The following is a 13,404-nucleotide window of genomic DNA, read 5'->3' as shown; positions in this document are numbered from 1 at the left end:
GGAAATTCACAGAGAAACTCGCGGATTCTTCCACTGACCGCTGCGGCACACCTGCACCAGGGTAAACCTCCGCCTACGCCACTCCTGCTTTACAGGTGAAAATAGAGCAAGAGGACCGCTGAGTCTTTGATGTTATTTATTTTCTGCTGTGTTTTACTTGCATCTATTTGAAAGAGTGAGTGTAAACACACACACAAAAAAAATATTTTTTGTGCTGGAATGTGCAGAAAATAAGTTTAAATGTTAAACAAATTTCTTCCAGTCAGAGAATGTTACATATAATTAAATTTTTGCTTGATGCATAAAGTTACAAGTTTAAAACTAATTAAACAAGTTTTAAAAAGAGACTTTTCCATTTGATTACATTTTGTATGATGGATTATGCAGAAAAAGTAGAATTGGGCTGAAAGATCTATCACTTTATCACCTACTCAGGTTGTAAATCGTGTTTTTAAAAAGTAACTAAGTAATTAATTACTTTTGGAAATAAGTAATCAGTAAAGTAACAGGATTACTTTTTTAGGGAAGTAATCGGTAATTAGTTACTGATTACTTTTTTCAAGTAACTTGACCAACACTGCTTCTGGGTCACAAAAATGAAGCCAGTTCAGCCTAACAATTTTCATTCTGTCTGAAGGCCACCAGATGGCGATAGCTATGGTTGCAAAAAGACTTCTGGCATTATGGAAGTCTTTCAGAAAACAGCTTTCTGCAAACACTTTAGTCCTGAGTTTATGGGTTAGTCAATCTTTCGTGGTCACATTGAATAAAAACGCTAAGCATTTTTAATAAATCTGTCTCACACTGTGCTTCAAATTGAATGGTTTTATGCGCATTGGCTAATAAGTTGTCTGCCAAAACCTATTAGCCAATCAGCATGCAGATTTACAGTCAGAGCCCCCTCTTCGTTATCAGCTCCACCCTTTTGAAACAGATGTTGATACAGAATTGTTTGAGGCTTCAAAACACGACTTCAGAAACCAATGGGTCATGTTACAGTTGCTATATCCATCTTTTATCAGTGCGCCCCAGGGTGGCTGTGGCTACAATGTAGCTTGCCATCACCAGTGTGTGAATGTGTGTGTGAATGGGTGGATGACTGGATATATAAAGCGCTTTGAGGTCCTTAGGGACTAGTAAAGCGCTATATAAATACAGGCCATTTACCATTTTATACTCTGTATTCAGTTCAGTTTTATTTATATAGCACCAAATCACAACAAGTTGCTGCAAGGTAAAGACCCTACCTATATTAATACAGAGAAAACCCCAACAATCAGACAACCCCCCATGAGCAAGCACTTGGTGACAGTAGGAAGGAAAAATTCCCTTTTAACAGGAAGAAATCTCTGGCAGAACCAGGCTGAAGGAGGGGCAGCCATCTGCTGTGGCAAGTAGGGGGCCAGGGGAGGGAGATGAGACAAAAGACACACTGTGGAAATGCAGAGTGGCGTATAAACACAAAGAGAGGGAAAAAAGGTGAATTCATACTATTAATTTAGTTTTTCATTCATACTGCTACACTGTTTTGTTTCATATGCAAAAGCTGCGATCATCGAAATCCATCTCTGGCTTTGACCTCCCAAATGAAACTCAAGTACACTCCATCTCCATGTCTCATTGTAACCTCTCTGTGCTGTGCGACTGTTGAGTGGCAGGGAATATTCACCTGTGGATCAATCAGATTAAAGTCTGACTCATTTTATGAGGGTGGTAACCTTAGCACACCATCTCATCATTCTAAATCCATAGCACTGCATTATAGGCAGACTACCTCCACACTTTGAGCCAACCTTCCACTGGAGAAAGGTCAGAAGCAGCCTGACATGTCTGAGAGATAGCTTACGAGTTGAGAGTAGACTAATACCACAGAGTTCATTGTGATTCAAGCCCAGTCCAGCATTCACGCAGTCACAGCCTCAGTCTCTGCTTGCTTATGAAGCAAAAACTAATTCATCCAATTGTTTTTTCACCTCCTCAGGTCACTTGGTCACTCCCCCGCTTACCCCCCATCGCTTCAACCTTCACTGACTCACTAACTCATCCACCTTGCTCTCCTGCATACTTTCCACTACTTTCTGCACCACCACCAGATGGCTTTTATAGTTCTCCCGCTGAGAAAAAAAGAGGGCTGTTAGAATCTTTATTCCTATAAATGCAGAGCCATTATTTTGTTTTAATGTGCACGTCTGCACATCATACACTCCTGCTTGCCTCAAACCCATAGCGTCAGGGGAAGGGCAATAATGTCAGACAAATTGTGTAAGTAAATGGGCGCTAGGTCGTCCTAGAGATGAGCACATTGCCTCTCTGCATGCCAATATGACAGTGAGGTAGCATCTTACTGAAAAGCTATTTATTGAAATGCAAAAAAGAGCAAAGGCTCCAAGCGAAGATGCTGACAGGACAAAAACCTGTCGCCATCCATCTCAGTTTGCCAAGTTTTCCCTCTACAAGTCAGCTCCTTGTCCTCTCTTGGTGAGGAGAGGTGTTCCTAGAAATATTGCAAGAACAGCTGGTGTGCCTGTGCAGTCACAAGCTTTTCAAGCTGAGGCTGAATGGGGAGGGTTCTGGGGTTTTGATGGACACCTTCGAGGTTGATAATAAAGGCTCATAATTGAAACTGAAGCTGAAACAAATTCAAAGTCATTCGTTCAATGTAATCCTAATATTCATGCTCATGTTTTTCATTCTGATTAATCCGTGTCCTCTGACACTGAGGCCATCTTTCCATTAGCACAGTTGTTATTGTTTCTGCCAATCTTTTCTTCCGTGGTCAGGTTGTGTTACGCAGAAAGTGCATGAAAAAAGTTGAAATCATCGATGCCTGTGCATCTATTTGCACTTTCTGAGGTAGTTTGTGTATATATATCAATCACTTCACTAGTTTACGGTGAGTATGATTTAATTCTGAGCTCCTGTTTTGTCTCATTGAGTTTTATATCTCATTCACTTTACTTTGTCTTCCCGCTCTTACTGTATTGTCAGAATAAATGTCTTTATCTCTACCTTATGACTCATTGTTAGAAAGCTATATAAGCCTGTTTCTAGCTGTGCCTCTGTGGTCTCCAGGGCTGTATAGGCCCTCTAGCAGGGCTGGGCTCTGCTGCTGCTCAACCCTTGGGCTAGCCCCTAGTCCAGCTTGCTCTTCTGTGATCAATTCTCCTCTGTAACAGGTGCCCTTTCTCTCTACCTCCATCTTCACAACCAGCCAGGAAAAAGCCAAGTTGTTCATCCTGACAATGAAAGAAAAACCTAATTGACTCTTCCTCTCCTCTTCCTCATCCATCCAGCTTGTCTACAATGAGCCTTGAGGCTCTTTTTAGCCTGAAGCCATCCTTCCGTCAAGAGACATTATTCTCCTTTGGTCCCAGCTTAAGAGGCAAGGTGTCTTCTAGGAAGGTAAAACTGGGGTGACAGTTGGAGAGAAAGCAGCTTTGATCTCGACCGCCTTCACGTTGCAGAACCAAGATGACAGGCAAGGGAGTCTTAGGAGCACTTTATTCCTCCAGAGGTGCTGGAGAGAAAACACTCAGGCTTGTAAAAATGCCTGCAAATCTTTTACTGAAGCCCAAACAATACCTAAGCTGGGCCCTTGCAAGTCCTCTATAGTGTCTTCTAGAGACTAAGGGAGCCTCTTTTCTCCCTGGCGTTGCGCCCTATGTTAGAGGCTCCATATGGAGGTGGTATTTTATCATTCTCTTACCTGCCCCCATTAAATATCTATTTTTATCTTAGTAGGCTCCTGTGGTCTTCTACAGTCCACAAAACACCTACGGTGATGCACCCCTTGTATAATAAGTATTACTTCAGGATAAGCCCTGGGTTAGGTGTGGTTGTTATCACATATAAAAATGCTACAAAAATTGATTGATGGTATAATTGTAGCAACTTTCCATATGGCACTTGTTTTTGAGAAATTTGATTATGCTCATAAAAAATCTGCAAGGAAACGACATAGTGTGTTATATCCATGTGCAGCGTAATAGAAAATGACCGCTTTATAGCTTCTGCACCTGCCTTATATTAGAGATGGACCGTATCGGTATCGGTCCGATACTGACGTAAATTACTGGATCGGATATCGGGGAAAAATACAAGATGTAATCCGATCCATTAAATATCAAAAAAGCACCTCACAAAACTTGCGACACGGCGTGACTCTCCTCATAACCGTAGCACGTCAAAGCAGTGTGCTCACATAGAGCGGCTGTGTGTATTTGTAGCATGCAAACCAGCATTTCATCTCCGAGGAAGTGATCCCAGAGAGAAGTAAAGCAAGTGTGTAAGTTCATCTCTGAATGTTTGTAAAGCATTCCCACGTTAAGCTTAACAACCGATATATGAAGCGACTGCCTCTTCTCTCCCCCTCCTGCTGCTACTTCAATCATGAAACTGATCAGTGATCAGCTGATCGGCTTTTCTGTCGCGAGTCCGTCTCTCTTGTTTGTTTATCTCCCACTTTGCACCAGAAAGAGGAAACCAGCGGCTGAATAACAGCAGCACGTTTAAGCTTGATAATCTGTTGTTAAAATTTATTTAATATATGGATATTTAATAATATCAGAATCAATAAACACAATTCTGATTCTGATTCTGATATTGCTTTCTAGACCAGGATCCTTTTCTACGTAGCTGACGGCTGGTAACTGTGCAGGGGCGGATCTAGCAAAGTTTGGCCAGGGGGGCCGATAGGGCATGAACAGGGAGAAGGGGGCACAAAGACATACTTTTCTTTCTTATTCTCATTTAAAATGTCTAGCTTTTATTAAATAATTATCTGAATCTTACACCCAAAGTTTTAATCTGATGTAAAATAAATAGAAGTCCATTACTGTATATAGTGACTATTAAGTCTAATATATATACCCTAGTAAGCTATAGTACTTTTTCCTTTGGGAAGGTACCATCTGTGCAGTCTGCAGTTCTGTTGAAGAAAGATGTTGAATCTATTTAATTATTCTTGGAAAAATAATTTATTTCTGTGCATTTTTTTTCACACTGCATCAAATTAAATTTGATTACGTCGATTAAGCATCATGAGGTGGAGGGTGGTTCCCTATTTTTTTTATTTTTTTTTTTGCTGGGAGTTTTAGAGCCCTATTAGTTAGGTTGCTTACTCTTTAAAATACCAGAATAGGGAGGGTGGAGTAGGTTTAAGTTTATTAGATTGATCAGTATTCCTGAACTATGAAATATTTTGGGTGCAGTGCATTTTTTGCATACAGGTATAAAAGAATAGCTTTAGTGTTTGTTTGTTTTTTTGTTTTTTTTTAACCTGAGTATGAACTTATACAAAAAGCAGCAAGATATTAAAAAAACAGTTTTATTGATTAAAAAACACACTATATCGGATTCATATCGGTATCAGCCGAAATCCAAATTTATGATATCGGTATCGGACATAAAAAAGTGGTATCGTGCCATCTGTAATCTCTAATGACATCTCACAAGCGTTCGCTTTTTGATACAAAGACTGTTTACACAGTTTGTAATTGCAGAGAAATACATTTATTTTGGTCATTTCATTTTCGAGCAGGAAGCTCACCCTTCTCGTTATACCCTGTAGATGAACAGAGAGTTTGTTTAATTAACTACATATTCTTTAAATAATGTTCCCTTTTATAAAAAGTAGGATAATTATAAAAAAAATATTATAGCTCTATTACATAGGGAAAAAAACTCTTTTTTTCTGTTGTCTCTTATTTAACATTAGGGACGTTTGTGGCAATAAATTTCTTAATCAACTAAACAGGTCACTTAAGAAATATTAAGTTACATTTGAAAACTGTTTAAAAAAAAAAAAAAAATCCCCATTCCAAAATGTCATGTGACAATCTGATTGGCTTAGGAGTGATGATGTCATATGGATCTTTGATCCTTTGAAGTTTTTCCTTAAGTAGGGGTGAGAAACAGCAATTTTTAGTTCGTTTCTTCGCAGCCTTTGTGTTTGCAGCCTTCAAACGTTCACTACAGAAACATTCGGAAACCTGTCAGAGTCATCGGATACAAACGCCAACATGTATCCAAGATTACGGCAACCAAGACAAAAAGATTACGCCGCCTCTCCTTCCACGCGTGGCCGGCCAATTTCTCCAAATGGCCTCTTATCCACCCAAAGGGCATTACAGGAGAGTAGAAATGTAAACAACCATCTCCAGAACAAAATTCAACAAATTGAAAAAGAAAAACTTCACCTGGAGAAGAAGTGCTTACAAATGGAAGCACAAAATAAACACCTGGAAGAAACACTACAGCGCCAGCCCGACATCAACATTATTAATGAGGGCTGGGGGATCAAGTTTGCTCAAGCCAGAGAGCAGATTGTATTCCTCATCAAAGAAAACAAGAAAAAGAGCGCTGAAGTTAAAGAAATGTCCGAGCATAAGATAGAGTGGGAGATTGATAAGATAGAGTGGGATCTCCAATACATGGACCAAAAGAATCACCTGCTCCAGAGAAAGCTTGATGAAGCTGAAGAAAAAAATAAAGAAGTCCTCCAACAGAAGGAAGAACAGGACAAAAAGCAAAAAGACCTGCAGCGCGAACTCCAAGGCATGCAGGAAAAGTACACAATGGTGAAGGTAAGGTTGGATCAAACACTGTGCCAAAATAAAGACCTCCTTCAAGAGAAAGAGCAACAGCAAGAAAGACTGACAGAAGAAAAGTGCATTATCAAGGACTTAGAGAGTAAAAATCAAAAAATGCAAGGATTCTGTAATGAACTGAAGGTCAAAACAAGTGAGCTGGAGGGAGAAAAGAAAACACTGGAAAAACGATGCTCACAGATGCAGAAAAGGATCGATCAAATGGCAAAAAACAACTCAGAGCTCATTAAGGGGATATTGTTGGAATTCAACAACTTGAAGCGGGAAAACACCGAAATGCAGGCCCAAAAGCAAGACAAAACGCATGTAGACCTGCAGTGTACGCTCCACGACATCCAGAGAAGAAATGAGCAGCTAGAAGGCCTGCACAAAGAAGATCAACTGAGAAATGCAGACCTGCAGAAGACAAAGCTAACACAGGAGGCAACATCCAAAGACCTCAAAGAAAAGCTTGAAGAAACACAAGCAACATTAGAACAGGTGGAACAAACATGCAAGAAACTTAAGAAGCAAAACACAGAAACCATCGATGAGTTGAGAACCCTCATCCTGGAGAAAAAGGCGCTCGTAGAAAAGTCCATGAAAAAGAAGAAAAAATTCTTCAGCTTTTTTCGGAAGAGGGACAATACTGCTTCTTCAACTGATGTAGCCTCGTCTTGCTTGAAGACGAGGCTTCACCCCCCCAACCAGTCCCGGCAGTTGACTGCCCCCTCCTGCCGGCGGTTTCTGCCCGTTTAAAGGCAGTTTTTCCTCCCCACTGTCGCCTAGTGCTTGCTCAGAGGGGATTGTTGGGGTTTTCTCTCCTCTACCTTGTTTCGTTATTTACTTGCTAACTTTTTTGCTCTTACTTCGTTTTACCTTGTTTCTTTATTTACTTGCTTGTTTAACTTTTTGTTCGACTTATCTAACAAAATAAACCAATTAAATTTATCCTTTGAGTACTGTTCATCTAATCTTTACAGAATTTCTCCAAAACACTTTCAAACATTCAGATCTGTCTTTCATTTTCTTCTTGAAACCTCATGAACGATGAACTAAAAACTCTGGAACATGGTTTGAAACACTGAAATTGTTTCAGCTGAAACTGGCAAAGTCATACGTGCGTGTGTGAGTGTCACAGGTGATATGGTGTCATTAGTCAGGTCATCATGTTTAGGCTCATTCACGCCAAAATTATTTAGGCTAAATCTTTAAAATGGTGTCATTGCACACATTTTCAATTCATTTCAATCACACAAATGCAGAAATAATTATTTGCAGTATGTTCTCTGATTTATTATGAGAATGTCATGCCTGATCATTTGCACCCACAACATCAAAAATGGGGGCAAAAGGGAGGAGATCGCGTTTAATCAATTATAACACAAGGTCAGAAATATAAGTGCTGACATGAGTAGTGTCCACAGAAACCTCTGAATCTCAGCTAAAAACTCATGTAAACCATGTCTACAAACACCAAACAAAGCAAAAACACCAGACAGTTAAAAGAGCAGTTACGTCACCATGAATCTGTGGACAGGTAATATCCATATTTTGATTTATGATTTTCTGGACTTAAATGTGAACTGAAGCCTATTTTCAAAGGTTTTCTATGCTATAAAATACTTTAAAATAAACTAGGTGAGGGAAATAAAAAAATCAAATGTTTCTATGTTTGAGTCACAGCAACTTTGACAGTAACATCTGCAGTAATATTCACATCTCTAATAGAGATGGACCGATCTGATATTACATATTGGTATCGGTCCGATACTGACATAAATTACTGGATCGGATATCGGAGAAAAATACAAAATGTAATCCTATCCATTAAATATCAAAAAAGCACCTCACAAAACTCATACTTTTCTTTCTTATTCTCATTTAAAATGTCTAGCTTTTATTAAATAATTATCTGAATCTTAGACCCAAAGTTTTAATCTGACGTAAAATGAATAGAAGTCCATTACTGTATATAGTAGCTATTAAGTCTAATATACCCTAGTAAGCTATAGTACTTTTTCCTTTGGGAAGGTACCATCTGTGCAGTCTGCAATTATGTTGAAGAAAGATGTTGAATCTATTTATTTATTCTTGAAAAATAATTTATTTCTGTGCATTTTTTTTTCACACTGCTTCAAATTAAAGTTGATTACGTCGATTAAGCATCATGAGGTGGAGGGTGGGGGGTGGTTCCTTATTTTTTCTTTTTTCTTTTTTCTTTTTTTGCTGGGAGTTTTAGAGCCCTATTAGTTAGGTTGCTTACTCTTAAAATACCAGAATAGGGGTGATGGAGTAGGTTTAAGATTATTAGATTGATCAGTATTGCTGAACTATGAAATATTTTGGGTGCAGTGCATTTTTTGCATACAGGTATAACAGAATAGCTTTAGTGTGTTTTTTTTGTTTTTTTTTTACTTGAGTATGAACTTATACAAAAAGCAGCAAGATATTAAAAAAACAGTTTTATTGATTAAAAAACACACTATATCGGATTCATATCGGTATCGGCCGATAGCCAAATTTATGATATCGGTATCGGACATAAAAAAGTGGTATCGTGCCATCTCTACCTTATATTTTACATATATATAGCGTCACACCAACACTTTGAGTAAAGTCACAACATAATCAGTAAGCTATGATATTGCACTGGTGTTACTACTGCCATGTCCTCACAATCTGTTTATCAGTAATGTACACAAAATATGTGATCTCTACATGAGCTGTGGATTATGTCCCTTCTTAGTGGCCACATCACAAGACAGAAATATCTAATAAACGAGTAACCAGAGGCTGCTTGTTTGGAATCACATGCCACAAGCAAGAAAATTCCTCAGAATTCAAATTGAGATTTCTGTTGATCTTCTTTCATATATGAAGTATACTAAATGTAATTTTTAGAAGACCAAATATTATTTCAGGATAAAATGTATTACTGTTACGCAAGACTAAATTCATAAATGCTGTAAAGTTTAAATACGCTAAAAGTATCTAGATCGTTACTGTGCTTCCAGTTCTTTATGTGCCAATATGACAACAAAAAAAGATCTACTCTGTAGATAGCATGATTTCATTTGTGCCCACAGTGCACATAATATTCATTTCATGTTTACTGGTAACACAACACTTTGTGTTGGCATCAGCAAACATGGAAGGATAATAAATACAGACAAGGAACCCTGATGAGAGTTTGGCATTTAGGTCTGTTATTATCATTGTCTGTCTCTATCAAATCAAATCAGCTTAATGTTAGGCACACATTACACTTCCAACAGTGTTGAGTACAAAGTTGGCTTGAAATTTATAATTGATTTTTCTAACAGACAACATTTTAAGTGTGTATTCTGATTAGTGCTACACATTAACAGCATTGAGAAAATGCCAAGTGTATCAGTTAAGTTTGTCCTCTGTCTGCAGGCTCCAGGTAATGTGACAGTGCAGCCCAGAGCACTCCATCCTTACCCTTGCACAGAGGGAGTAGGGAAAAAGGGGAAAGAGAGGATAGGTAAACAGAGCCATTAGAGACAAATCTATTTCTGAAGAAAACAAAATCACATCATCAAACAAGAGAAAAAGAAAAATATGATCCTGCAGCCCTTTGGGCCCCAGCGTTGCAATGATAGCCGACTATGGCATTTGTCTTTATCAGCCTGCCTAGAGGGAGGAAAAGCATGGTGGGGAAGGTATGAGAATAAAAAGAGAATGAGAGACCATGGAAACAAAGAGCACTGCACCTTCTTTACTCGCCACAAAAAGCTAGACATATTTGTTACCTTTTTTTGCAATCACAACACGTGAACAGCTCTTGTACGATTAGTTCTTTCATACATGTGTTCGTTCCTGGTACGAAGTGGCTTTCAGATGGTCATTCTTTAAATATAGCAGAGCGAAGGGCTCAGTGGACAGCAGTCCACAGCATCATCACTCATGGCTAGCCTGGGGAGGCTTACACAGCTTCATCATAATGACAAGATTGACTTTCCAGATTTTATCCTTTCTCTGACATTTCGTTCTTTATTCTGCTCTGCAGTTGCAGCACCAAGGAGTCTTTATAATGCCTTTTGTATTGAGAGACACTCTTGAAATGGATATAAACAGCTAAACAGGCCATGGCAACCTTAAAATTACAGTATAATCTTAACATACGTTTTTGTATGCAATTCTGCTCTCTTAATTTAGAGTGATATCAAAGCATGAATCTTCGTCGAGCAGAAATAACAAAGCAGGGTGTAAGTCAAACGGTGCATCGTGTTAGATGCTAACATCAGCATGCTAATATGTTCACAGTGAAGGTGAATAGTCATTTTGCAGGGGGTTTTTTTGTCAATAAACCAAAATGTTGTACAAACTGAGAATTTGATGTGATCGTGGCATTCACAAAAGAGTTAAAGGATCAATATGTGTACAGACTTAAAGAGATCTCTCCAGTTAGTGTTGTAAAACATTAACTGGCATCTTTCCTGAAGTCATTAGGAGTCATGTTTGTACAATAAATGCCACACCACTCCATCTAATAATATGGTAAGCCAACAAACTGACCAAATAATGTTGCCATATCAAATAAATCTATTTTTAATATCAAGTACACTTGTTTTACAGGATAATGTTTTTTTGTTTTGTTTTGTTGTGGTGTTTACTTTTTTAATGGATTTCCTTCGGAGATTAAATGCCGGTATTAGCCTTCCATCTTGGCTGGTTTATATTTTAGCTTGCCTGTCTTCATTTCTGATGCCAAGTCTTTACACATGCTTCACCATTGCGTTTGTCCAATGCCAGTCATTTTTTCAGCATTTGTTTTCTTTCTTTTTTTTTTCTTTTTTTTTCTTGCCCCGAGTGGGCATTCTCTGAAGGAGGCTTGTTTGTGCTACAGCCAGGCTCGCAGCTATTTAGTGGCTCTGCTGTTTCCTTCTCCCTCTGTTCAGTTTGAATACCCCAGGGAAATTTGGCTGTGTCTGATATCTTTTTGTTGTCCCGTTAACCAGTTTTTTATTTTTCCTCATCAGTTTCCAGTTAGCCAGGATACTGTCACCAATTTTGATGGATAATTTCTGAAAAGTGATGTGAAGTGAAAGCATTTTATGGTTAGAAACCTGTATTTAACATATGGGCATATGTATAGCAAAAAAAACAACAAAACAAACATTAACTAAATTTTGGCAACCACAATTGAGAATCTTCTGGCTTGTTGTACATCTCAAAACTCAGAACTAGTCATTGACTGGGTACATCAGGAAGTTATAGAGTATTAAAATCATCAAAACTTGTCACATCTGACCAATGTGTAGCAGAAGGTAGGGAGTGGGATAGTTAGTGCCAGCAACCTCTGAAAGCGGTGCCAGTGCTGTTTGAAACGACAACACAGTCTTGTGTGACTGGTAAACTATCTGCCATCTGGGCTCAATTGAAAGGCTCAAGTGTCTTAATTGGACAGTAGTAAAGAAGCTCTTACTGTTCACATCAAGCAAATTTTCCCAGTAATATCTATTTTCTCTGACAGTCCCAGTGTTTCTGAAAGTCAAACCTAATATGGAGTCAATGTGACAGTGTTGATGATGATGATGATGATGGCAATAATCATCATCTGTGTCATCATGTTTTGCTTTAGTACTTCTGCAGGCTTGGTAATTCAGATTCTTTATGGCAAGGAATTCTAACAGCAAAATTGTCAAATAGCACGATAATGGTGATGGATACAGCAGTGACAGTTGCACTCTTATTTTAGCACTGCAAGAGTGAATAATGAGGCTCTTTCTCCCTCTGCCCTTTCTGCTTCAGGTCAGAACATTGCGTTCCCTCCGGTGGCTCTGTGGGTAACTGTTGGCCTGGCTATATGTCTGCTGGTGCTGCTCATTGCCCTGGCTGCTGTCTGCCGCAGGAAGATCAAGGAGAGCTGCGAGGAGGCCAAGAGAGAAGGTGGGGGAAATGGAGAGGTGGCTGTGCACATGCAACACCAGTGTATATTCTCACATTTCATGGGTGATGACCTCTTCAAATTCTGTGTTGAGTCCTCAAGGTTGGATAAAAGAATGTTTTAGGGCTGCCTTGCTTTCATTAGGAAATATGAAATATTAATCTTAGAGCAGTGGCAGCTTTTATCCCCCACAAAAAATAAAATAAAGTCATGATATTATGTCGTCTATTTTGATATTTTAGTTTTTGGACTATGTTTGCCTACTACATACATAATCCAAGGGCTTACTGAATAATGGATGTTAACCAGTGGTGCTCTCAAGCATTTTCAAGCCTTCTCAGGGCCTTCATTAAAATGTTGGATGATTTATTAAACTCTTCACATATTGGCCCGGTGGATGATGCAGTACTCCAATGTGTCGCCTAGATCACGTGGGAGGCACAATGATAGTGAGAGAGATAGAGGAGAAAGCAGAGATGAGATGTTAACTGCTCAAGGAACTGTGAGAATCCAGAGGGAGTTCTGGTTAATGCATATAGGCAGGATCTTGGATGGTGGGACACATATCTTCAGCTGAGAGGAACATCATTACTAGGTTCTGGTAATTAGCGTTGCGGAATAGCCAAGGATCGCCGCAAGTGCACAGAGAAAAAGTTTTGAAATGAGATAGATAGTGCAAAGCCACCAGCTCTGCTGTAATGAGATCTGCTCAGAGTGGAGGAGACATTTAAATAAAGGTCAGCCAGTGTCTGCACCAAGGCCCAGAGGTTTAAAAATAAATATGGAAGTGACACAGACTCAGAGTAAATAGCTCCATGGAACATATGAAATCAAATGAAATGGAAAGAGAAAAATATAATGCAGTTCCTCCCACGGGCAAAGGCCTCCTAGGGGTTGTGGGAC

The 13,404-nt window shown here is 39.0% G+C and overlaps 1 protein-coding gene across 1 annotated transcript in view; it reads left to right on the top strand.

Annotated features, from left to right (window-relative positions):
* cd276 (CD276 molecule) overlaps window positions 1-13,404 on the top strand; it is a 71,718-nt gene that overhangs the window by 37,021 nt on the left and 21,293 nt on the right. The window contains exon 5 of the mRNA XM_080884204.1: window positions 12,366-12,503. Coding sequence (XP_080740330.1) covers window positions 12,366-12,503 — 138 coding nt within the window. The remainder of the gene's footprint in view (window positions 1-12,365; window positions 12,504-13,404) is intronic.

This window comes from Rhamphochromis sp. 'chilingali', assembly GCF_963969265.1.
Source record: "Rhamphochromis sp. 'chilingali' genome assembly, chromosome: 6".
NCBI lineage: Eukaryota > Metazoa > Chordata > Actinopteri > Cichliformes > Cichlidae > Rhamphochromis > Rhamphochromis sp. 'chilingali'.
Note: the sequence above shows the minus strand (reverse complement) of the source record. Positions and strands in the feature narration are given on the sequence as shown.